Source organism: Coregonus clupeaformis, chromosome 9 (genome assembly GCF_020615455.1).
Source record: "Coregonus clupeaformis isolate EN_2021a chromosome 9, ASM2061545v1, whole genome shotgun sequence".
NCBI classification, from domain to species: Eukaryota; Metazoa; Chordata; class Actinopteri; order Salmoniformes; family Salmonidae; genus Coregonus; species Coregonus clupeaformis.
The window spans coordinates 20979544-21006344 of record NC_059200.1 but is presented as its reverse complement, the minus strand read 5'-3'; the positions used below and the strand labels follow the sequence as shown (position 1 = coordinate 21006344).

At 43.0% G+C, this 26801-nt stretch overlaps 2 protein-coding genes across 7 annotated transcripts in view; one reads left to right on the top strand and one right to left on the bottom strand.

The window, feature by feature from the left end:
• LOC121573450 (exonuclease mut-7 homolog) overlaps positions 1–13746 on the bottom strand; it is a 58836-nt gene extending 45090 nt beyond the window's left edge. Inside the window, exons 1-5 of one of the 3 annotated variants that reach the window (XM_041885453.2) lie at positions 13618–13746; positions 10566–10640; positions 4396–4460; positions 3678–3839; positions 38–223 (exon numbers count right to left, since the gene is read on the bottom strand). In XM_041885453.2, coding sequence (XP_041741387.1) covers positions 38–223; positions 3678–3839; positions 4396–4460; positions 10566–10590 — 438 coding nt within the window. In that variant the 5' untranslated portion in view covers positions 10591–10640; positions 13618–13746. Of the gene's footprint in view, positions 1–37; positions 224–3677; positions 3840–4395; positions 4461–10565; positions 10641–11763; positions 11840–13404; positions 13478–13617 lie in introns of those variants that run through there. The other 2 variants (XM_041885452.2, XM_041885454.2) reach the window with 2 other exon arrangements.
• Positions 13747–13830: 84 nt separating this feature from the next.
• On the top strand, positions 13831–25238 carry LOC121573451 (hsp90 co-chaperone Cdc37-like 1). 4 transcript variants are annotated; one of them, XR_006661407.1, is made up of 9 exons: positions 13832–14122; positions 15359–15640; positions 17684–17774; positions 17924–18039; positions 18634–18756; positions 19630–19803; positions 19940–20011; positions 23272–23401; positions 23623–23711. XR_006661407.1 is itself a non-coding variant. In XM_045222511.1 (8 exons), exons 1-8 carry the CDS (start codon positions 14015–14017, stop codon positions 20477–20479), a joined length of 1089 nt encoding a protein of 362 aa, XP_045078446.1. In that variant the 5' UTR covers positions 13831–14014; the 3' UTR covers positions 20480–21464. The 4 variants fall into 4 exon arrangements, 3 of the variants coding, with proteins under 3 accessions (XP_045078446.1, XP_045078447.1, XP_041741389.1); XM_045222511.1 differs by lacking the exons at positions 23272–23401; positions 23623–23711 and adding an exon at positions 20357–21464 and having other exon boundaries at positions 13831–14122; XM_045222512.1 differs by lacking the exons at positions 23272–23401; positions 23623–23711 and adding an exon at positions 20352–20494 and having other exon boundaries at positions 13831–14122.
• The last annotated feature ends 1563 nt before the right edge of the window (positions 25239–26801 follow it).

Below are 26801 nucleotides of genomic sequence, written 5' to 3'. Positions count from 1 at the left end.
CAACCAGATGAAGGAGAACAGCAGAACACTAACCCACCTCCCTGTAGCAGTTGAGAGCCTGCAGTCTGATGATATGCAGCCTCAGGGTGCTCCGGTCCAGACTACCCAGCTGGTAGATGTCTATGAGAGGATCCATGAAGCTGGGCTGGGCGTCCGTGAGGAGGATGAGAGCACGACGCTGCAGCCCCAGTTTAGAGACCTCCGGGACGGCCTGGAGGGTCACCTGGGGTTAGGTTTGAATTACAAATGACGCTTTGTGATGGTTTCCTTTAACTCATAGTAGCGACATGTCTTAATTAATAAACCACAAGCATACAGTGCATTCGGAAAGTATTCGGGCCCCTTCACTTTTTCCACTTTGTTACGTTACAGCCTTATTCTAAAATTGATTTAATTGTTTTTTCCCCCTCATCAATCTACACACAATACCCCATTATGACAAAGCAATAACAGGTTTTTAGAAATGTTTGCAAATGTATTAAAACACGGAAATATTACATTTACATAAGCATTCAGGCCCTTTGCTATGAGACTCGAAATTGAGCTCAGCTGCATCCTGTTTCCATTGATCATCCTTGAGATGATTCTACAACGTGATTGGAGTCCACCTGTAGTACATTCAATTGATTAGACATGATTTGGAAAGGCACACACCTGTCTATATAAGGTCCCACAGTTGACAGTGCATGTCAGAGCAAAAACCAAGGTCGAAGGAATTGTCCGTAGAGCTCCGAGACAGGATTGTGTTGATGCACATAATCTGGGAAATGGTACCAAAAAGGTTCTGCAGCATTGAAGGTCCCCAAGAACACAGTGGCCTCCATCATTCTTAAATGGAAGAAGTTTGGAACTACCAAGACTCTTCCTAGAGCTGGCCGCCCGGCCACACTGAGCAATCGGGGGAGAAGGGCCTTGGTCAGGGAGGTGACCAAGAACCTGATGCTCACTCTGACAGAGCTCCAGAGTACCTCTGTGGAGATGGGAGAACCTTCCAGAAGGACAACCATTTCTGCAGCACTTCACCAATCAGGCCTTTATGGTAGAGTGGCCAGACGGAAGCCACTCCTCAGTAAAAAGGCACATGACAGCCCGCTTGGAGTTTGCCAAAAGGCACCTAAAGGACTCTCATACCATGAGAAACAAGATTCTCTGGTCTTATGAAACCAAGATTGAACTCTTTGGCCTGAATGCCAAGCATCACATCTGGAGGAAACCAGGCACCGCTCATCACCTGGCCAATACCATCCCTACGGTGAAGCATGGTGATGGCAGCATCATGCTGTGGGGATGTTTTTCAGTGGCAGGAACTGGGAGACTAGTCAGGATCGAGGGAAATATGAACGGAGCAAAGTACAGAGAGATCCTTGATGAAAACCTGCTTCAGATCGCTCAGGACCTCAGACTGGGGGCTAAGGTTCACCTTCCAATAGGACAACGACCCTTAGCACACTGCCAAGACAAAGCAGGAGTGGCTTTGGGACATGTCTCTGAATGTCCTTGAGAGCCCAGCCAGATCCCGGACTTGAACCCGATCAAACATCTCTGGAGAGACTTGAAAATAGCTGTGCAGCGACACTCCCCATCCAACCTGACAGAGCTTGAGAGGATCTGCAGAGAAGAATGGGAGAAACTCCCCAAATACAGGTGTGCCAAGCTTGTAGCGTCATACCCAAGAAGACTCAAGGCTGTAATCGCTGCCAAAAGGTGCTTCAACAAAGTACTGAGTAAAAGGAATGAATTCTTACAGTACCAGTCAAAAGTTTGGACACACCTACTCATTCAAGGGTTTTTCTTTATTTTGACTAGTTTCTACATTGTAGAATAATAGTTAAGACATCAAAACTATGAAATAACACACATGGAATCATCTAGTAACCAAAAAAGTGTTAAACAAATCAAAATATATTTTATATTTGAGATTCTTCAAAATAGCAAACCTTTGCCTTGATGACAGCTTTGCACACTCTTGGCATTCTCTCAACCAGCTTCATGAAGAATGCTTTTCCAACAGTCTTGAAGGAGTTCTCACATATGTTGAGCACTTGTTGGCTGCTTTTCCTTCACTCTGCCGTCCGACTCATCCCAAACCATCTCAATTGGGTTGAGGTCGGGGGATTGTGGAGGCCAGGTCATCTGATGCAGCACTCCATCACTCTCCTTCTTGGTAAAATAGCCCTTACACAGCCTGGAGGTGTGTTGGGTCATTGTCCTGTTGAAAAACAAATGATAGTCCCACTAAGCCCAAACCAGATGGGATGGCGTATCACTGCAGAATGCTATGGTAGCCATGCTGGTTAAGTGTGCCTTGAATTCTAAATAAATCACTGTCAGTGTCACCAGCAACGCACCCCCACACCATAACACCTCCTCCTCCATGCTTCATGGTGGGAACCACACATGCAGAGATCATCCGTTCACCTACTCTGCGTCTCACAAAGACACGGCAGTGGGAAACCAAAAATCTCTAAATTGGACTCATCAGACCAAAGGACAGATTTCCACCGGTCTAATATCCATTGCTCGTGTTTCTTGGCCCAAGCAAGTCTCTTCTTATTATTGTTGTCCTTTAGTAGTGGTTTCTTTGCAGCAATTCGACCATGAAGGCCTGATTCATGCAGTCTCCTCTGAACAGTTGATGTTGAGATGTGTCGGTTACTTGAACTCTGTGAAGCATTTATTTGGGCTGCCATCTGAGGTGCAGTTAAATCTAATGAATTTGTCCTCTGCAGCAGAGATAACACTTGGTCTTCCATTCCTGTGGTGGTCCTCATGAGAGCCAGTTTCATCATAGCCTTGATGGTTTTTGTGACTGCACTTGAAGAAACTTTAAAAGTTATTGAGATTTTCCGGATTGACTGACCTTCATGTCTTAAAGTAATGATGGACTGTCGTTTCTCTTTGCTTATTTGAGCTGTTCTTGCCATAATATGGACTTGGTCTTTTACCAAATAGGGTTATCTTCTGTATACCACCCTTACCTTGTCACAACACAACTGATAGGCTCAAACGCATTAAGGAAAGCAATTCCACAAAATAACTTTTAACAAGGCACACCTGTTAATTGAAATGCATTCCAGGTGACTACCTCATGAAGCGGGTTGAGAGAATGCCAAGAGTGTGCAAAGCTGTCATCAAGGCAAAGGGTGGCTACTTTGAAGAATCTAAATTCTAAAATATATTTTTATTTGTTTAACACTTTTTTGGTTACTACATGATTCCATATGTGTTATTTCATTGTTTTGATGTCTTCACTATTATTCTACAATGTAGAAAATAGTAAAAATAAAGAAAAACCCTGGAATGAGTAGGTGTGTCCAAACTACTGAATGGTACTATATGTAAATGTGGTATTTCCGTTTTTTATATTTTTTATAAATGTGCAAACAATTGAATCCAACTTAGAATATGGCTGTAACGTAACAAAATGTGGAAAAAAATAAAGGAAAAAGTAAAGGAACAGTCTGAATACTTTTCGAATGCACTGTCCATTTCGGCTTGCACCTTCCTCAGTGTGTGTGACAGTGTGTGGTGTGTGCAAATCATATTCAAGTGAAATAAAGTGCTGGCCTTTTTTATTTTATGTGATTGATTTTTGGTTCCTAGCACCCTTTTTACTTGTTTACAGAAGAGGATCTTCAGTCGAGTTGAGCGTGTGTTTTTCCTTTACTGGGACTGACCTTGGGGTGGGTGCGTCTCCAGCGCTCAAACTCCATGAGGATGCTGTGGCCCATGGTGGTAGCCTTCCCCTTCTGCCTGCCTGGACAGCCCTCCAGGACACACAGCAGGTCCTCTAGGGGTGTCTGGAAGTCTGAAAAGCCCTTGAAGGCTACAGCTCGCAGCTGAGAGGACAGGGGAGGAGATGGGGGGGGATTAGATACACTCTCTCCATCTGGGCTGAATCCTAACATCTGTGCATATTAACTTTTTTGCTCAAATCTCCCATCTCCAAGTTACACATAAGCTGTCAATTGCCTAACACTTTGTTTGGCATGGCAATAAAATATTGAATCTTTAATTTTGTTTAGATAGAATTTAGTACTCACAGTACTTCGCGCTCACCGTCACACACTTCCCCTTTCTCATTCAACATCTCACCATTTTTTTGTGCCTCAGTTAGTCAATATCTACAAACAATGCATGTCTGTTTGAGAGATTGTAATCTTGAGGCTTGATCTTTTGCACAATATTTCAGACACACAGTCATTCGCTCAATATTCTCATAGATATCTCCAGTTTAGACCTGGCATGTGACATGACATTACACTGCTCGCTCATTCATTCCCTCAAGCTTTTTTCTCACACACACACACACACACACGCTCTCTCTCTCTCTCACACACGACCTGACTGTGAAGTTGATGACAGACACACTGTAAATGCAGCTTTCTGTCTCACCGCCTCTAGCTCTTTCCTGGTCCAGAAGTCAAAGAGTTGTTCTCTCAGCGCCGTGGGGTCAGCACCTGGAGGTCACACAGGTGATATGGGGTTACACACTGACCTCTCACTCCAACCTGTCATTGGCATAGGGGTTACCAGCCTAACCCTTCACCCAACCCATTGGAGCAGCCCACCCACTTTCATACTTTCCCTTTCTCTCCATGTTTCACTCACACTAGATATGCCTAACCTCCTGAATCCTGAAGCATGGCAAACTGAACAAATCACACACACATTAGCACTTGTCCTTTTTGACGTTAGCCTATTGCTACACTATCCACTCCGTCACTATGTGTCACTACGCCTTAATGTTTATATCACTGCTACTTAAAGTGGAACTGACAGAATTTTAGCAACATGACATCTTATTAAAATCTGTTCATATACACCCCCCAGGAAGAATATGACATTAAAAAAAAAAAAATCTGACAAGCGAGCACTTAGATATTGTCATTTTCATAAATTCTTAGAATGTTTGGGAATGACGTACAGTAAGGCCTTTGTGAACATTCTATAACAATGTAGAGTGGGAAGGCAGCCGTGCATTTGGACAATTAATAGACACTGCAGTAAATAAAACCTATTAAAAACATCTGTCTCGTCCAGGACCGGAGTCGACGCAGACCGGTGCGCCACAGCCAATCAGAGCTACGGTAGGCTTTTATGTAAACAAGCCATTTTGCCACACAGGCCTGCCATCATTCACTTTTAACTGGACTGTGTATTTACAGGCAGTTGCAACAGCGCGACTTTAGATCATTAGAACGTATTCGCCAAAAGCCACAAAATACACCTGAATAGATTTCTGCAAATATGTCAATACCACGGGAGTCCTCTTACATTTGGGAACTTTACAGTCCTATTGATCAAACAACCATGAAAAGGTAGGCTCTCTCTAATGCTTGCCAGAGCAACTAATGCTATCCAGATCGAGATAAGCAAAAATCTAACAAAGGAATATTAGATAAACCCTCTCAAACTTTTTCAGCTAATTGGCTGTCAAAATTGCACTGATAAAACCATGGGGAATTGTAGCCTACTCGTCCTTTTTCAGCTTGCCTGCCAATGCATGCTTATCCCAATCAAGCACCCAAGCTAAAGTTGGCTAGCTAGCTACTTTCAGACACAAATGAGAGAACACCTCACTCTGACCATTTTACTCACCCTAGCAGAGCTGGTTAGCTAGGCTGTTTACATGTTATCTAGAGCGTTTGTGTCTAACTATTACTTTCTTTGCCTACGTTTACTGACACCGGTCATATTCAGCAGGTGTTGCGCGTTCGTAAATTCATCAGCTATTCTGTGCTCTGGCACACAGACGAGAGTGCTCTGAAATCAGAGTAGATAGTCAGAGTGAATTTGCGAATGCACAAGATGTGTCGTTCAAGTTCTTGCTAGCTAACCAAATTACACCTGCATCTCTAGCTGTGTATAGCCACCGAAAACAACGATGAGGGGAAAAAGTCACTCACCCACTCCTCCAATGACATGACATGACATCCTCCTAGCAGCTAGCTAGCTAACGTTAGGCTCCGTGTTTTTAGCTTGCTACCTAAATAGATACGCTAGCCTATTAGCCACGTTATGACTGACTTGTGATCATTGTCCTTGCTAGTTTGATTGTATATACATCTGTTTTTATCCAAAATATTGAGTCATTGAAACTGAAACAGTGCATCCCGAATGGAGGCAGCAAACAATGTACCACGCCACCTGTGACTTACAACTTGATAGCAATATTCTTTGGACTACCAAGAAATGTATTGGAGAATTATATGAATCATGCATTGAACTGCAGCCATCTATTCTGATAACAATGCGTTAGTGTACATCAAGGAATGTTTATTCAAATATAACCTATTTTTAAAACCTCTAATAAAGTTGGTTTTATTGCATAAACTGGGAATTTGATGTTTTTAACTGATATAAATTGTATTAGTCACGTGCCGACTACAACAGGTGTAGACCTTACCGTGAAATGCTTACTTACAAGCCCTTAACCAACAATGTAATTTTAAGAAATTAGAGTTAAGAAAATATTTACTAAATGAACTAAAGTACGGTATCGAGTCAATGTGCGGGGTTACAGGTTAGTCGAGGTAATTTGTACATGTAGGTAGCGGTAAAGTGACTATGCATAGATAATAAACAGCGAGTAGCAGCATTGTAAAAACAAAGGGGGGGGGGGGTCAATGCAAATAGTCCGGGTGAACATTTTATTAATTGTTCAGCAGTCTTATTGCTTGGGGGTAGAAGCTTTTAAGGAGCCTTTTGGACCTAGACTTGGCGCTCCGGTACCGCTTGCCGTGCGGTAGCAGAGAGAACAGTCTATGACTTGGGTGACTGGAGTCTTTGACAATTTTTTGGGCCTTCCTCTAACACCGCCTAGTATATACAGTACCAGTCAACAGTTTGGACACACCTACTCATTCCAGGGTTTTTCTTAATTTTTACATTGTAGAATAATAGTGAAGACATCAAAACTATTAAATAACACATATGGAATCATGTAGTAACCAAAAAAGTGTTAAATCAAAATATATTTTATATTTGAGATTATTCAAATAGCCACCCCTTTGCCTTGATGACAGCTTTGCACACTCTTGGCATTCTCTCAACTGGCTTCACCTTGAATGCTTTTCCAACAGTATTGAAGGAGTTCCCACATATGCTGAGCTCCCACATTGTTGGCTGCTTTTCCTTCACTCTGCGGTCCGACTCATCCCAAACCATCTCAATTGGGTTGAGGTCGGGGGATTGTGGAGGCCAGGTCATCTGATGCAGCACTCCATCACTCACCTTCTTGGTAAAATAGCCCTTACACAGCCTGGAGGTGTGTTGGGTCATTGTCCTGTTGAAAAACAAATTATAGTCCCACTAAGCCCAAACCAGATGGGATGGCGTATCACTGCAGAATGCTGTGGTAGCCATGCTGGTTAAGTGTGCCTTGAATGCTAACATAAATCACATAGTGTCACCAGCAAAGCACCCCCACACCATAACACCTCCTCCTCCATGCTTTACGGTGGGAAATACACATGCAGAGATCATCCATTCACCCACACGGCATCTCACAAAGCCACGGCGGTTGGAACAGAGGTATCAGAGGTAACTCTGGGTCTTCCATTCCTGTGGCGGTCCTCATGAGAGCCAGTTTCATCATAGCGTTGATGGTTTTTGCGACTGCACTTGAAGAAAGTTCTTGAAATGTTCCGTATTGACTGACCATTATGTCTTAAAGTAATGATGGACTGTTGTTTCTCTTTGCTTATTTGAGCTGTTCATGCCATAATATGGACTTGGTCTTTTACCAAATAGGGTTATCTTCTGTATACCCCCCTACCTTGTCACGACACAACTGATTGTCTCAAACACATTAAGAAGGAAAGAAATTCCACAAATTAACAAGCCACACCTGTTAATTGAAATGCATTCCTATCTCATGAAGCTGGTTGAGAGAATGCCAAGAGTGTGCAAAAGCTGTCATCAAGGCAAAGGGTGGCCATTTGAAGAATCTCAAATATAAAATATATTTTGAAAAACCCTTGAATGAGTAGGTGTGTCCAAACTTTTGACTGGTAGTGTGGGTCCTGGATGGCAGGAAACTTGGCCCCAGTGATGTACTGGGCCGTACGCACTACCCTCTGTAGCACCTTAAGGTCGGATGCAGAGCAGTTGCCATACCAGGCGGTGATGCAATCGGTCAGGATGATCTCGATGGTGCAGCTGTATAACTTTTTGATGATCTGGGGACCCATGCCAAATATTTTCAGTCTCCTGAGGGGGAATATGCTTTGTTGTGCCCACTTCACGACTGTCTTGGTGTGTTTGGACCATGATAGTTTGTTGGTGATGTGGACACCAAGCAACTTGACACTCTCAACCTCTCCCCTACAGCCCCATCAATGTGAATGGGGGCATGTCCTTTTCCTGTAGTCCACAATCATCTCCTTTGTCTTGCTCACGTTGAGGGAGAGGTTGTTGTCCTTGCACCACACTTCCAGGTCTCTGACCTCCTCCCTATAGGCGGTCTCATCGTTGTCGGTGATCAGGCCTACCACTGTTGTGTCATCAGCAAACTTAATGATGGTGTTGGAGTCGTGCTTGGCCACGCAGTCGTGGGTGAACAGGGAGTACAGAAGGGGACTAAGCACGCACCCCTGAGGGGCCCCCGTGTTGAGGATCAGCGTGGTAGATGTGTTGTTGCCTACCCTTACCACCTGGGGGCGGCTCGTCAGGAAGTCCAGGATCCAGTTGCAGAGGGAGGTGTTTAGTCCCAGGGTCCTTAGCTTAGTGATGAGCTTTGTGGGCACTACAGTGTTGAACACTGAGCTGTAGTCAATGAACAGCATTCTCACATAGGTGTTCCTTTTGTCCAGGTGGGAAAGGGCAGTGTGGAGTGAGATTGAGTCATCTGTGGATCTGTTGGGGCGGTATGCGAATTGGAGTGGGTCTAGGGTTTCCGGGATGACGGTGTTGATATGAGCCATGACCAGCCTTTCAAAGCACTTCATGGCTACCGACGTGAGTGGTATGGGGCGGTAGTCATTTAGGCAGGTTACCTTCGCTTTCTTGGGCACAGGGACTATGGTGGTCTGCTTGAAACATGTAGGTATTACAGACTCGGTCAGGGAGAGTTTGAAAATGTCAGTGAAGACACTTGCCAGTTGGTCCGCGCAACTGGCAAGTGCATGCTTTGAGTACACGAATGTGTACATGAATGTTGACCTGTTTAAAGGTCTTGCTCACATCGGCTACGGAGAGCGTGATCACAAAGTCGTCCGGAACAGCTGGTGCTCTCATGCATGCTTCAGTGTTGCTTGCCTCGAAGCGAGCATAAAAGGCATTTAGCCCATCTGGTAGGCTTGCGTCACCTGGGCAGCTCGCGGCTGGGTTTCCCTTCGTAGTCCGTAAAAATGTGCAAGCCCTGCCACATCCGACGAGCGTCAGAGCCAGTGTAGTAGGATTCAATCTTAGTCTTGAATTGATGCTTTGCCTGTTTGAAGGTTTGTGTGAGGGCATAGCGAGATTTCTTATAAACGTCCGGATTAGTGTCCCGGTCCTTGAAAGCGGCAGCTCTAGCCTTTAGCTCGGTGCGGATGTTGCCTGTAATCTATGGCTTCTGGTTGGGATATGTACGTACGGTCACCGTGGGGACGACTGCAAACTAGTTAAAATGCTGTCAGTTCCACTTTAAGAATAACTGGGTTATCATTAACTCAAAAGGAGTGGGATAGGATAATATTAACAGCAGTTGTTTAGGGCTACTGACCGAGTTTTGGAGGAGTTCTGCTTTGCTTTTGGTTTGATTTAAAGCCATAACACCCACTGAGAACTGAGAGGACAGGGCACATTTCTGGAGGGCTGGGGTTTAAAAAGGCCTGGTAACAAAAGGGGAGGTGTAGACTGGGTATGTTCCTAAGCATTCCCAAAAGTTCCTGCCTCGCGCCCCCCCCCTCCTCTCCTTCCCAGGCCCAGTGTTCCTGTTCCCCTCCCCCCACTGCTTTCTGTTTGTCTCGGATTTCCCCAGGAAAGGGCAACGCGGTGGTCACGGTGTAAAAAAAATCCAGCCTTCCTGACGGACAGCCTGGGAAAGCAGACCAAAGGGCTTCGCTCTCTCTCTCTCTCTCTCTCCCTTCCCACACTTTTATTTTCAGGTCCTCATGGATCGGACACTTTTCAGACTCCCCAAAGCAAAGCACAACACAACGTATGGCGGAAGAACACTGCACACTTCATAGAAATCGTATACATCTCTTCCTCCCTCTCCATTGCTATTCTCCCTACTTTAGCGGTTATCCCCAACCCCCAACCCAGTTCCACAGAAAAAAAGAGGGGGGGGGGGTCAGGAATGTGGAACATGTAGCTTCTCAATTGTATGGGTGAGCTGCTGAGTGATAGGTAAGCTGGGACTCCGAGCTGTATATGGAAGAGCACTCCACCTGGGAGAGTTTGTTTGTGTGTCGTTCAACTTGTATACCTTTACACCTGCCGGGACTATCCTTCCTGTCTTTCCGACAGAGGCAAAAACATATTACAACATGTGTGTTTGTGTATTTGAGCTTGGTGTCTGGCCTGATGCGTGTGTGTAGGTCCCAGACAGGTGTTTGTTTGGCTTAACTACTGACCCAATGGTTGCGTAGCCTGGCTCATTCCTCTCCAGTGGGTGGCGCTGCGTCGTAAGTCTGAGGGGTCTTACGTTCCTAGGGGGGAGGAGGGGAGACAAAGTGAGGGAGGGGGAGACAGTAGTGGGGGGAGAGACGCCAAATTGGAGTTAGAATAGCGTGTAGACACTTCCTGACTGGGGACATTTAATTAGTTATTTACTAATTAAGTTCAGTTATGCATCCCAAACTCAAACCGTAACACTTTCATCCACATTAGAAATTCAGCTTTCTTTTCTTTCTGTGTCTGATCAAATCATTTCTGATTGTTTTATTCATTTAAATGGCATAGTTGCTACCCTAATACCAGAACCTCTCACAAGCTGCATTCATATAGTGATGGGGGAAAAAATAGTTACATATCGGGATATTGTATTTGATGATATATCGTATCGTTTTGACAATATCGCAATATTATTTTTGCGTTAGTTGGCTGTAGCTGCACCAAAACTCCAGTATTTTTCCTTCATAGCTTGTTCTCCATCTTCTTTTTAAATAGGGAGACAATTTGTTTTCAGCACTTATTTCCATGACTGATAAAAACTTATGGTGAGCAATATGTTTGGAACATCGAGCCGCAATACTTAAAGAATCGTGAGAATCGCAAAACATATGGTATCGGCAACCAAAGTATTGTGATAGTATCGTATCCTGGCAATTCCCAGCCCTAATTCAAATGGCTTTGTATAAAAAAGGGTCTTTAAAACACTGAAAGGCTCTTAAAAACTAGGGCTGGGAATTAACAGGGACCTCACGATACGATGTTATCACAATACGTAGGTACCGATATGATATGTATTGAGATTCTCACGATTCTATATGTATTGCGATTCGATACTGCGATTTTATTTGCGATCCATGTTCAAAACATATTGCTCACCATATGTCTGCTGCAGAGAGACAAGAGAGAGCCATGAGAAAACGAGTTTTGATCAGTCAGGGAAATAAAAGTGCTGAAAACAAATTGGCTCCCTATTTAAGAAGAAGATGGAGAACAAGGTATGAAGGATAAAAACTGAGTTTTGGTGCAGGTACAGCTGACTAGCGCAAAAATAATATTGCGATTTTGTTAAAAATAATATCCCGATATGAGACTATCAATTTTTTCCTCCATCACTATTAAAACCCCAAACTTGTATTAACTTGAAAACCCTTATCTTACATCAGGGGTATTCAACCGAGGGTCCAAGGTACTCCAAGGGGTCCACACGTTTTTATCTCTCAATGTTTTCATGAATATCTCTAGCAACAACAGAATAAACACATTTTGAATGACATACCACCTACATTAGGAAAAGAGGAGAATATCTTATTTCTAATGATGTCAACTTTATTTCTCAACTCCTAATATTGAGCAAATTACACTCATTGGAGTCAATTACACTTACTGGAGTATCTGACATAGGCTTTGAAAAAGCACCTGCTAATAGGCTACCAGTGCAGCATGTGCCGCTGGCTGCTGGTTAGCATTCTTGACTTGGACATACATTTTTGCCAACACATGGCTAACCTTTGTTTAACCAGCTAAACAGCTGCTCTTAGTGAAAATGTGTTTGGAGTTATCTTTCTAGCTAATAGGCTATGTTAGAGTTTACATTTCCTCTTCTTGTCGTGATGTGTGTTTTGTCCTATATAATTTATATATTTTTTAAACCCAGCCCCGTCCCCGCAGGAGGCCTTTTGGTGGGCCGTCATTGTAATTAATAATTTGTTCTTAAATGACTTGCCTAGTTAAATAAAGGTTTAAAATATATATATATATATATATATATATATATATAAGACTGTGGGGAGGGAAAATAATTAAACTATCTTTTCAATCTATTCATTTTCAAATGTTAATTACTTCTCCTTGCTATTATCATTCACCTGATGATAAGACAAGACATTTGGAGAAAAAAATGTTTGCTAAGGTATGATGAGGGTCCCTGGGTCGCCATTTTGCCTGGGAGGGGGTCCCTGCGCAAGAAGAGGTTGAAGACCCATGTCTTACATTCACAATTTCACTCTTGAGCAAGTTATGAACCAGAGCTGAAACCCGAAGGTCTAACTCTCCCTCTCTTTCAAGTGTGCCCGCGCGCACGCACACACACATTTACAATGTAGGCCGTCATTGTAAATAAGAATTTGTTCTTAACTGACTTGCCTAGTTAAATAAAGGTTAAATAAAATAAACACGCACAGCACAGCACACACCCTGTAGGAACAGCAGACCTAGAAAGGGCATGCTGCCAGCTGGCTGTGAGACATGCTTTTGAGGCTGAGGATGTTTTTTAGATCTGAAGTCTGGACTGTTTCTCTCCCCGTCGTAGGTTCTTGGCTCTCACAACTCACTCTTACAGCAGTAGCTACTCCGCTGCCACCTACTGGCGACTATTGAACAGTACAGCATGGTGGGAAACCCTCTGCTAGGCGGCTCCTACTAGATGAGGGAAATACACAACTTGTACCCAAAGAGAATCCTCTCTGTTGTAACATCCTGTTATGTTCACTAATTTGACAACTAGCCCACAGCGGTGCGAGGTGTGACAAATTATGCTTGGTGGGTTGTTTGTAGTAGCTAGCTAACCCACGTCCCCATGTCTAGCTAGCTAGCTGGCCCACCCAGCTGGTCACAAATTAGCAAGGTAGCTTGCTAGCATTTTAAAGCATTTATCTCACGTGTGAATGTTTTCTAGCTAAAAATATGTAAACTCTATGTCATTGTGACATGTTTTTACATGGCTTGAATGTTAACCGAATTAACCACATGAGTCAAATACATGTTATCTTACAATGTTTTGAAGGTGAAAAATAGACTTACGTTATAACTTGCTTCTAGCACTAGCAAGGAAATGACATGAAATCGAAACGATAAGGGAATGGACACTGCCAAGTTATCGTTCTCGTCTATGGCTCGCGAGTTTTAGAAAATAACAGAAAAGAAAAGAACTGAACAGAATATAATATAATAAAATAGTATAGTGATGGAAATGGCTGCCTGGTATTTTTTACCTTGATGCAATTTTATACTTACACAGATATTTGAAAACAGGTAAAAGTTTCCTCCACTTAATAAAATAATCTTACGGCGATTTCACTTATTTTAAGTACAGTAATGCACGGCTATTTCTATTCTGAAACGTTCTCTATATTACAATATGTATAGTCATCTTGGTCATCAATACAAATAAAAACACCGAAACAGATTTACCACGTGATCAAAGTTCAACGCCACGTGGTACTTGTATAAAAGCATGGAGGCTGAAGTTGTTATGGCTAAAAGAGGCTGCTGTATTTTTGTGCTCTGAGCCAAATATCACCTTTGCTAGCGCATTGCCTTTCTTGAGAAGAGCTTAGGCCATTTAACTATTTTCCCAAGTGACAGATTCCAGAACTCGGCGTTTTGGGCGGCTCGAGCCGGAGCAGCAGCGATGGAGTGGTTCGGGACTGGAAACTCCCCCATGTTTCCCGAAGAAGAAGAGGGCTGCAGTGCCTCCGCCTCTCCTGTGCCAAGTAGCTTTCACAGCTCCTCACTGAAGGTATTGTGGGGCTAAATGCCAATGTACATTTACCAATTGCTTATTTTCTTGACTGGTAAGCTAGCTAGCTTGGTAGCTACGTCAGTCATCGAGGAATAAAAGCCAGCCAACCGGCCATCTCCCATGTTATTTAGCCTGCTACTAGTTATTCGACAAACCCTTACGTGATGTTAGATCTCTAATAATAGCTACAGTCAGTATGTAATTGGTTAGCTAGCTAACAAGTCAAGCTCATTACATAATGTCAACAATGGAAACGAGTCTGAGCTATTGAGTCCGACTCCATCTGTAACTTTACTTAGCTAACGACGTTTAATAACTGAACATACACTAACGTTACAGTAGCTAGCCGATTAAACTCAACACGATTTAGCTAGCTTGTCAGGTCATTTTTCATGGTCCTCAGCAGAACAACCGGCTGTAGACACTGTAATTGCCAGGTTTGACATCAGCGAGTTTTCGCCAGTCCTCCTTACCCCACCAAGTGAGTGTCACTGGCTAATTTACAATGGTTTACCGGTATTACACAGTAAATTGGGGAATAGGGCACTAGCTAGCTACACCAAATGTGTTTCTCAGTAGTACTTGCTGTAATGCTGCTTTAGCCTGTCAAGCAGTAACGGCTTGCTACGTACTTAGCTTTCCCAACTACTGTGGATAAGATAAGCCCCCATAACTAGTATATGCTGTCATCTCTCTATTCCCTGATAGTTATATCTGTTAATGCGGTATTGAGTTGACAGCTGAAGCTAGTGGGTGGTGTTCATGTTGTTATTATTAGCTTGCAACCTGAGTTTTTACATGACCATGTATAACTATTGCACACAGTTTGCCAAAACAGAGTTACTGCAATGCATCGTCATCAGGAGGAGCGGGAGGATAATGAGAGGCTTTAGGAATACTGGCCCTGATTATTGTAGATGTAATATTCTGCAGCAGAATGTAACGTAAGAAATATTTTTCAGATATCAGTCGTAATAAGTTACTGTCTTCTCCTCCTCTGTGACCATGGAGGTGTAGAGAGCATGGGGTTCCTGTGCCAGAGACGGCAGCAGAATGTAATATAAATATACTTAGATATCAGTAGTTTATAACCTCTTCTCCCCTCTGTTCTGTGACCCCATGGTGCTGCTGCAGCGTCCCTGTGCCAGAGCCAGCAGCAATGTGTGAGGGCCTCCTTACAAAGATATTAGGATATCAGTTGTTCTTAATAAGTTAATTATCTTCTTCTTCCAGGAGGTTGCCGGTGCAGAGTCCATGGCGTCCCTGTGCCAGAGCCAGCAGCAGTGTGTGAAGGCCTCCATCGTCTCCAGATGGCAGCTGGTGGAGGCTCAGGACCAGCTGTGTGGGCTGGAGCTGCACGGCTCCGAGAGCGCAGAGCAGGAGCGCGCCCGCGCTGTCGCCAGCCAATCAGAGCTCTCGCAGACTGAACAGGAGTGGCGCCGGAAGGAGAGCATGCTGGGAGGCAGCAGGAGCCCCGTGCTCAGCTCTGACAGCAGCCGGGACATGTTTGACAAGGTAACTAAGGTCGTGTCTACACTTGACACTTACGTGCGACTTCTGCTATCAGAATGCGAAGATCGCATTGAAAAGACGGATCTAGATGTACAAAAGTCGCTTTGTGGTCTGATAGTGTTCAGATCTGGCTGACCACTTCAAGAGGTGGTTAGGGATGCATTGTGTGTGGATTTCTCCTCAGTCTGGACACAATCAGGCTACCGAAAGCACATACAGTGGACGACGTCATCAACACTCCTCCCACAAGTCTCCAGAAAATGTGTGTTTTGGGACTGAGCGGCACCTTTTCATTATAACGTAGAAGGAAATGCGTTCCTAGCGTGTGAGAAACGTGTTTGCTGGCCTCATAAATGCTAGCTAATATTTAGAAAAACTATTTTTTTGTTTGGCCAGAGTTATGCTAACCTGTTTTCAATCCCTTTAGCGTTGCTTGCTAGCTAGCTCCAGAGGTTAGCTGGCTAGTTAGCTACAGTAGTTAGCTACTACCTATTCCACCGTTTGTAGAATGCATACTGGCATTTGAATATAGCCCGGGAAAAGGGAATCCGGACACATTGGAAGAATCTCAATTGCATTTCCTTGATTCCTCAAGTTTTCTCGCCTCCTTCTCAAACTTTGAATGAAAAGGTCCATGATCCCTCCGCTCTGACCTTCTGATCAAATGGGTTTTAAGGAGGAGAGGATGTGAAGAATCAAGGAATTGCAATTCATATTTTCCCATTGAAACAAGGTAAACCAAGTTAATGTCCCTGATAAGCCAACTACCTAATCAGTACACTTCTGAGCTTTCTCCAGACGGTAAGGGGGCCAATCTCAAATGTATCTCCTTGATTCCTTGTGTGCGCTCTTCTCACCTCTTTATCAAAACACATTGAATGAGAAGGTCAGAGGAGGAGGAAGCAAGGAATTAATCAAGTATGGGTAGCTGCAGACCAGTATGCCGACCAGAGTATGGGCGAGTGGGTGTGTTGAAAGGAGTGGGTGTATGGAAAGCGAATCAGCTAATTGGGCAGATTTATTGCCACTCAAGACCGTTTTGCGTGGCTGATTGGGCTGCACGATGAGTCGATAAGCCGGCGACCAGTGCACCAGTGTTGTATCGACGTGCTTCCTACTGGGTATCACGGTCATGTCGCCGGCAGTAGCTAACGTGGCCATTTTAGTTTTTTTTCTCTCGCATGATATTTCAAGTAGGATAGCAGCCTACACAATAAATAACTGATTGATTACCATCTAGATGCCACCTTGAAACATAGTCTACTACTCAATGGGGAGGGCATGAATGGCAACACCGGGACACAGTGCCCTTCACTCCCGCTTGACATGCACTGTCTGGCAACAGGGTGGGAAGTAACTACGTAGTAGCAAATATTAGGGTGACAGTCCACAGTAAGCACATGCATACAACGCGTGACGCAACAGTATACCCATCATCAATACTTAATAGTAAAAAATAAACAATTGTCAGTTGAATAACTGAAAATGTACAATTATGTGTAAAACTAACAGTGAAATACAACTGACTCATCCTCTGGCTTAAAAACAGAAGTCCAAACTCTCGCAGAGTCTTTTCGACACGCCCACTCCTTACCTTTTCGACACGCCCACTCCTTACCTTTTCGACACGCCCACTCCTTACCTTTTCGACACGCCCACTCCTTACCTTTTCGAACACGCCCACTCCTTACCTTTTCGACACGCCCACTCCTTACCTTTTTCGACACGCCCCACTCCTTACCTTTTCGACACGCCCACTCCTTACCTTTTCGACACGCCCACTCCTTACCTTTTCGAACACGCCCACTCCTTACCTTTTCGACACGCCCACTCCTTACCTTTTCGACACGCCCACTCCTTACCTTTTCGACACGCCCACTCCTTACCTTTTCGACACGCCCACTCCTTACCTTTTCGACACGCCCACTCCTTACCTTTTCGACACGCCCACTCCTTACCTTTTCGACACGCCCACTCGCCCATACTACGGTCACAATATTGGAATGCCGCTACCCCCTTCTCAGTGTGTCTCTCTTTCTCCTATAGAGTATTATTAATAGTAAAAACTTTGAATTGGAGGATCACGACAAGAGCAAAACCTTTGTTCAGAAGTACGAAAAAGAATTGAGACATTTCGGTGAGTGACAGGTTTAATCTACCGCTTGTCATGGTTTAATATTGAATGATGCAGCAGATCCATGCATTGTGATACCTGATGTCCCTCTATAGTAGGTGCTGAGGGTGGATGTGGTATTGGTCCAATGTGTCTCCATTGTGATTGGTCAGGCATGTTGCGGAGGTGGGATGACAGCCAGCGCTTCCTGTCTGACCTGCACCACCTCATCTGTGAGGAGACGGCCAACTATCTGATCCTCTGGTGCTTCAGACTTCAGGCTGAAGAGGTCAGAACAATCACACACTCACACTGTCCTGTGAATTTATTTGCTGTTAGTATTTGATACTATATATTTGATCTAAAAGCCAATATCAGCCGGCCATATGTTTCCTGTTCAGGGTTAATGTATAAACTATTACTACTGACAGACGGATCTAACTCTTGTGAAAAGGCCAGACTGATCCTACCCCTTCACCATCTTTCTAACTAATTCAATTTCTGAGTGAGCAATTGTATAGTTATGACTATGGGTGACCTATGTAATAATAATAATAATATGCCATTTAGCAGACGCTTTTATCCAAAGCGACTTACAGTCGTGCGTGCATACATTATTTTTTGTGTATGGGTCGTGCGTGCATACATTATTTTTTGTGTATGGGTCGTGCGTGCATACATTATTTTTTGTGTATGGGTCGTGCGTGCATACATTATTTTTTGTGTATGGGTTAGAGGTTCTATCCTGTTCCCTTTCTCCTGACTATATGTTTTACAGTTCATGTTTACAAACATTTACTTATAGTATAGCCTACACAGACTTGATTTGTGTTTATACAGATGAATTCACATTTTCCCCCCACTTTGATATATTCAACCACAGAAAGAGGCGTTGATGGAGCAGGTAGCTCACCAGGCTGTTGCTATGCAGTTTATCCTGGAGATGGCCAGCACCTCCCAGCAGGATCCCAGAGGCTGCTTCCGTCAGTTCTTCAACAAAGCTAAAGTAGGCATCGAGCTATCCTGGTCTGTCTGCTGAGTCACGGTTAAGTCATTATACCACACCAGGCACCCTACGAATGGGGTGAAATCAATCCCTATTCCTTATATAATAGTGCACTACTTTTGACCAAGGGCTTACGTAGGGCTTTTGTCAAAAGTAGTGCACTATAAAGTGAACAGGATCCTATTTGAGGCATCTTAAGACTAGCAAAGGATCTGTAATTTTAATTTAAGTTCACCCACCATATAACCAGTTGTTATTGATAAGCTAGGTTGAGGAATGATCAAATGTTTTAATGTGTGATTTAATGATAAAACTTGTCCAAATATTTTGACTGATTTTGTTATTATTGAATGTTATGTAACTAACGTGTCATTCACTAAAAATAGTTTGCTGGAGGAAGGAAGGTGTACAGACAGTGATGTAATGTGTCAGATGACCACTAGAGAGAGACAGGAGTCACGACAGACTCCTACAACACGGCAATGATATACAGATACATGCTTTCATGCCAAAACATTGTTGCTTTCATGTCAAAACATTGTAAGCATTTCTGTATGGTTGCCAGTCTTTTACATATTGATATGAAAATAATGTATGCACTCACTAACTACGTCGCTCTGGATAAGAGCGTCTGCTAAATGACTAAAATGAGAATTTATATGATTTTAAGAGGCTGCATGGTTTAATTCCAAAATATTTGTTGCTTTTCTCAGCCGTAAGCATTTATCTATAGCTGAATAACACACTCTTAATATAAGCCATTTTAGAAAACACTTTTTACATTATAGTTATGATTCCAAGTTCCTCTTGTCAACCGAGGATGATTAAGTAAGTAAGTCTCTAATACCGTTGTCATTTTCCCCCCCATGTAAGGCAGGACAAGAGGGGTACTTAAACGTCTTCCATACTGAGCTAGAGGCCTTTAAGCAGAGAGTAAAAGAGTACACTGTCAAGTTCAAAGGAGCGACACTCTCCGACACACAACACCAGAGCAGTACAGCACGCTGTCGTCTGGATCCCAAAGAGGTTCTAGAATCTTTACCCCCAGTGAGTATTCTAAATTACATCTTCGAATTTTTGACATGCACCTTTATGGTAACAATTTAATATAGGGTATTCTGATATAGTACAGTATAGGTTCTGATATATTCAGTATATTACTCTTTCTACCATTCTGGAACAGGAACTGAAGGCAGGGTTCCAGCTGCAAGATATGCAGATTCTCCAGAATGTTCTCAGCACCATGAATCCACAGGTAATGGCTACAGTTCTCTCCTCAGTTTTCTTAGTAGACTGACTACAGAGTCAGACACGTACTGTACATGAGAATCAGATCTGTTTATTCAGCCACACTATTATTTGTTGATAACTATTAGTTAATTACTCCTATGCCAATTGATACCACATGTACAAGGTATAATCTTGAAACTTAGAAAAATGTCAGCTATACTGTGAGAGGGGCCTTATTTCTTACATGTATTTCTTATATAAACATTGAGTTAAAATATGGAAATATATCCCAAGAGCCCAAGTTAATGTTCAAGCCGTGCGCTCTAATTTACGAAAGTAAATTAACATTCAGTGCGTTCCTCTAGAACAGAATTCCTTCCTGGAGAGAGGGAGAGGAAAAGAGAGGAAGAGAGTGAAAGAATATCACCCCCAACTGGCCCCCCGAAGTCTGACTCCATGTCAAATCCTAAAAGAGAGTGAAAAGAGGAAATGAAACAAATGTCATGTCCTCTCCTCCTCCACAAATAACACTTAGTTAGCAGTTGGGGCCTGGTTGGAACTCTAGATGTGGGCCAATGAACGCAGAAGAGAAACTCCTGTTACATAAGCATTATAATCTGCTTGAGCAGCTCAGTGGGTTAATCCCATTATGTCCCAAATGGCACCCTATTCCCTATATAGTGCATTACTTTTGATCAGGACCCATTCAAAGGTAGTGCACTATAAAGGGAATAGGGTGCCATTTGGTACATATCCCATGTACATTCACTCAGAGCAGCTCAGACAGGTCTAGTCTCCAACCCTCTCCCCCACAGTATCACTAAGCACTGGGCCTATTTCACAGTGTGTTCCAGAGTAAGAGTGCTGCTGGTATAGGATCAATTTGCCTCTTAGATCATAATAAATATGGTTCTATGGACAGGGGGTAGGGAGCTGATCCTGGATGAAAACATCTCAGAAAAGGTCTTAGGAATCCTGTTAAAACCTGTTTTTTAAGACTAAAAAAGTTTTTGGATGATGTTAAGACACTTCCCAGACAAACTCTGAGGCAGGAGTAAAATCAACTCATAAAGGTTTATAATCACAACAGTTTGAGGTACCGCAAAGGAAAGATGGTGATGACGCTCATTGACATTGTTGCAAATGATGGAGAATAACCAATTGCGACGAGCCATCGCCAGCTGTGAACTCGCTTCAGACAACCACGGTGAATGTGACGGTACATCAAATGTTGCAATGATAAATGTTTGATATAACTTTCGCCTGACACGATCACTTTGCCTACTGTTAATTATTGCCTAATATGGTGGCATGCATAACCTTTCTTTAACCAATTCTGATGGTTGTTAAAAGTAGAATTTTGACAATATTACTGTTCTATCAACACACTCATCACTCCCGTTTTTTGGTCCTCTGTAGCTCAGCTGGTAGAGCATGGCGCTTGTAACGCCAGGGTAGTGGGTTCGATCCCCGGGACCACCCATACGTAAAAATGTATGCACACATGACTGTAAGTCGCTTTGGATATATATTATATTATTATAACTCTAAATCGCTTTGGCACAGTAGGCATCAAGTCACTTGCAGATAGTGTTGCATGCAACGTTTCAAAGATCTATCATTTCCATCTAACACAATCAAAGTTAACATAAGCCCTAGATGCCTTCAATTGCCCAAATTATAGGCATGCCCAATGTAGGCATATTTTTTTAACGTGTTGTTGCACTCCAAAGGAACTGGAAATAACATGATGTAGGTAATTAAATAATCTAAGGAGAAAAAAAAAGTATATTACCCTAGTGGTTATAAGTATTTAGGCATGTCATGTGAAATAGGCCTCAAGTTAAATCACTGTCAAAAGCGCAAGAGATACTGTTGCATGTAGGTGTAGATTATTAATGGATTGATCATCACAAAACTGAAATATAAAAATCAACTCCAAAGCAATTGCATGTGGCCAGGGTTGTGGGTTCGTTTCCCACGGGGGGCCAGTATGAAAATGTATGCTCTCACTAACTGTAAGTCTGTAAGGAAACACTGACTTGCTGCATTTTTCTATTATCAAGACACCTGCTGGTAACTCTTAACCCTTTTCACTCAAAATGGTAGATTTGGGCACTGATAAACACATAAATTGTAATGCAGTGACTGTGCAGTAACATGCTATACATGACGCTTTGGCTCTCTGCCTCACAGCTCTGTATGGGTTTTGACTGACCGCTGTTCTGAACTTGAGCACCGCGCACAACAAGAAGTCCCCCCCATCCCTCCCACTAATTGGGCAACTTTAGCACATTTTTTGTCTTAGTGAGGGAAATGCTGTAAATTTAAGAGGACTCAATGTATTTTTCGAAAGATGAGATGTTGAGGATGGTAATAAATACTGCTTTGATGTCATAGAAGCAAGCCAAACACCCGTTAATCCAAATGTGCACTTCACATTTCCATATCATAAAACTCATGTCATATACAGTGTCAACGTTTCTGATCACCATTTGATCCAAGATAACATGGTGTCATACCCTGGGTTGTTCTGAACAGAATGAGCCTATGTTTCTTTATGTAAGGAGTTTTCCGCTGCACACGAACCTGAATGCACTCATGACTCCTTTCTATGTGCTCCAAAATGATGATATTTTTCCCTGAATTGTATTGTGAAAGCCGAACACAAATATCATATTTTATAACTTAGCTAGTCATGTTGGCAATAGAACAAGCTTTTAAATTATGCCTACCTGACCCAGATTGTGATTTTATAATGGACCGTTTTTAGATTGCATAAACATCAACAGTCGTTCTGTGATTGTGGGGATGCAGGGTTGTGTCCAAACAAAACCACTACTAGTGCGTTTGCCCTAGTTCCTAAATGGTCCAGCTATGAGAGCGCAAAAAAGCACTTTATAATTGAAGAATCTTCTTTGAGCCATGAAAGTGCATTTAAATTACTTCAGAACAAATTCTTATTTACAATGACGGCCTACACCGGCCAAACCCGGTTGACGCTGTGCAAATTGTGCGCCGCCCTATGGGACTCCCAATCACGGCCGGTTGTGATACAGCCTGGAATCGAACCAGGGGGTCTGTAGTGACGCCTCAAGCACTGAGATGCAGTGCCTTAGACCTTTCTGTTTAGCCCTATCCATATAGGCCAATTCCCACGAGTGTAAACGGGTTAACTGGTTAGGACAGCTCATGAGGTCTCCTAAATATCTGTCTACAAGGTGAGACTCTTATGACATGCATAGCTTTTATTTTTACCCATAAGAGTAAAATGTCTCTCCTCAGAACTTATGACCAATTTTCTACTCTGAGGCGTGGATACGGGCCCAGCACTCCTATTCCGAGATGGTTGTTGAATACGGGTCCTGATGAGTGCTGCTGAAAGGTGTTAGTGTCAAGATGCCCCACAGAGCAGGTGGATTATGGTCCTATACTACACTTCCCAGGGGGCATAGTGTTTGGAACAGGCAACCTTAGAACTAACACACACAGATTAATTAATCAAATTGCATAAGGGTGTCTGTTTCTTCTTTAGATTACAGAGTTATGGTTTATAGCATTTATTTTTTATTTTTTTTGAATTCTCTCATGAGTTGAAGTTGCTATTTCATTGTCCCTGTCTGGTTGTACCACCAGGTGGCAGAGTACCATGTGAAGCGTTGTCTGGAGGCTGGCTTGTGGACTAACAAAGAAGGGAGATGGTCCAAGGAGGAAGTTACTTGCGAAACAGACGACCTGCGCATGATGGAGACATAACGACTGTGGAGCAAGCTCCCCGCCCCCCCGTCCCCCCGTCCCCCCAAATCATCTCACCTCTAGGAATTGATTCTCTCTCAATAGGAATATTACAAAATGGAGGAGAAGGGCTGAGCTCTCCACAGACTTATTTTTGTATGCAACAGAATCTGCGCCTGAATGTGTACTGCACTTTATATTTGTTCAAAACAGAAAACTATTTAAAGAAGGCGAGTGGTAGGTATTTTTAGGCACTTAACGTACGTTTTCTCATATAGCTAGAGTATCTCTTTTCATGTCATATCTTGATTGTTTTAGCAGTGAGCACTTGCTTTGGAATTAAGTCATCTTTACACAGGAATCTAGAAGAGCTACTTCAGAAACTTTAGAGAATTTTTTTTGTTTATATATATTTTTGGTATTCTTGTGACTCCGTTTATCAAACTTTGGCGTGTGAAGAAGGGAGTTTTTAACAGTTCATCTACAGTAGGCTTCACTGGACTCACAGGTAGGTAGCCAAGTGGTTAAGAGAGTTTAGCCAGTAACAGAAAAATCTGCCATTCTGCCCTTGAGCAAAGTAGTTAACCCCCAACAATAACTACTGTTCCCCGGGCGCCGACTACGTCGATTAAGGGTGCCCCCCACGCCTCTGATTCAGAGGGTTTGGGTTAAAAGCGGGAGACACATTACAGTTTAATGCATTCAGTTGTGCAACAGGGGGAAAACCTGAGCATTACAATCAAACCCGCTCTTGTAAATAAAAGTGCACGTTGTTTTGCTTGAAGAAACAAGAGGCCTGATCCTGGAGTCCTATTTCTGCAGTGGACGTCTCTAACGTTCTGTCCAACACCACTGAGCGTTGGACAGTATGTGGTTAAAACTGTCATAGAAACCTGCAAAAGCTCAGGGCCCATATTCACAAAGTGTCTCAGAATAGGAGTGCTAGTCAAGGACCCCCCCCGGGTTATTCATTATGGTTTAAAAGGCTAAACTGATCTCAGATCAGCACTCCTACTCTGAGACTGTGGAGAAGGGCCCTGTGCTCCTTTCAACCCCAGTGTGTGTCCACTTCGTCGTCATTAGGCCAACATTTAATGCCAATATACTACCACTGTGTAGCTATGACGACTTCACTATGCAAAGCAATGAGTTGGCTGTTATTACTTTTATTTTTGTTACTACTGGTCACTCCTCCTCAACCAACACTCCCAAAAATTTTGTATTTCTCTGTCCATCACATAAGAATAGGATTCTCAACACATCAGTGTATGGCTGTTAAACTCAACTGCACACATAATTGATTGTGAAACTGAAACAAACTGTAAAACTTCCTCTGGCTGACATAACGTGATAACATCTTGTACTATTCTCTGCATCTGTGCTCTGTTTTGAAATAGTACAGCTTTAAAACAACTGTGCAGGGTAAATAGCTGTGATACATTAGGTCTACCTGACCACATTTGAGACATTCTGCAAAAGTCTAATGAAATAAATGGAAAGCTGTTTGTTGCTTTTAACTGGTTTGTTTCATTATAAGTTATAATAAATACAAAATCTTAGCCTGACAAGTCTCTTCCAGAAAGTGAGACTCGATCAAAAATAATGAACTTATTTTGTAATAAAAGTTATGTAAAGGTACTGTATATTCATACATTTATGGATATTTAATAAAGCAATTATTTATCTCAATGATTATCAAAGAGCTAATATCAGTTAACCCAGAACTAAAGTCTCTGCTCTATTAATTTCTGGGTCCATATGATGCTAGAACGAGGAGGTCTTTGCAAGTTATGGGCCGAATGTCCCCTGACCTTCCGAAATTGGAAAAATGCTAACACCTCAGAAATTGTGATTCGTTCGAAAACCTTAAGCACTAGAACTATTGCTACTCATTATCTATCAGTGCCCATAGTATAAAGACAGAGCTATGGTACCATTTTATGTTTACATATTCTGCCCACAAGAGATTTATCAAAGAGCAGATAATAATGTGCTATAAAAATACTGCATATAATTTACTGGTAAGACATATTCAATAGAACTTTTTCAGTATAGAGACTGAAAAAGCTATACTCCCAAGGCAAGGCCTCAGTCAGAGCAAATACATGTGATATACACTGAGTATACAAAACATTAACACCTGCTCTTTCTATGACAGACTGACCAGGTGAATCCAGGTGAAAGCTATGATCACTTATTGATGTCACCTGTTAAATCCCAAATCCACTTCAATCAGTGTAGGATGAAGGGGAGGAGACAGGTCAAATAAGGATTTTTAAGGCTCGAGAAGATATTTACGCCGGTGTGGCCATGAGGTGGGGGTAAGATGGCAGACAAGGAGAAAAGTAGAACATGTTTTGAGTGAATATGGAGTGGTGGATCACACAGAACTTTTGGTAGAGCTACAGAAGAAACTTGAACGTGACGAGAGTGAGGATGAATTAACTGCGGTGGCAGGTGCAGTGAAGATCAGCAAGTTTGAGCCTTGTCCTGATGATAAAGGTGATTCTGGTCCTGTGGGAGTGCACATTTTGGAGAGAATGGATCCTTGCCTTCTGGTAGATCCATATGTGGTGTCAGGTTGGGGAATGTTGGTGAGGTGAAAGTGACTCGAAGTGGAATCGTGTAGATTTTTTTTGCATTTCCAATGTCCAGAGGGAGCGTGCGTTCCGCACCACGCGACTGGGGACAAGAACACTGGGTTGCCGTTATGTGTTGAGGAGGGTCCTGAGTGGCGCAGTGGTCTAAGGCACTGCATCGCAGTGCTAACTGTGCCACTAGAGATCCTGGTTCGAATCCAGGCTCTGTCGCAGCCGGCCGCGACCGGGAGACTCATGGGCGGCGCACAATTGGCCCAGCGTCGTCCAGGGTAGGGGAGGGAATGGCCGGCAGGGATGTAGCTCAGTTGATAGAGCATGGCGTTTGCAACGCCAGGGTTGTGGCTTCGATTCCCACGGGGGGCCAGTATAAAAAAAATATGTATTCACTAACTGTAAGTCGCTCTGGATAAGAGCGTCTGCTAAATGACTAAAATGTAAATGTAAAACTGAAGTTGAAGAATCCCGGTGTCTGTGACGCCC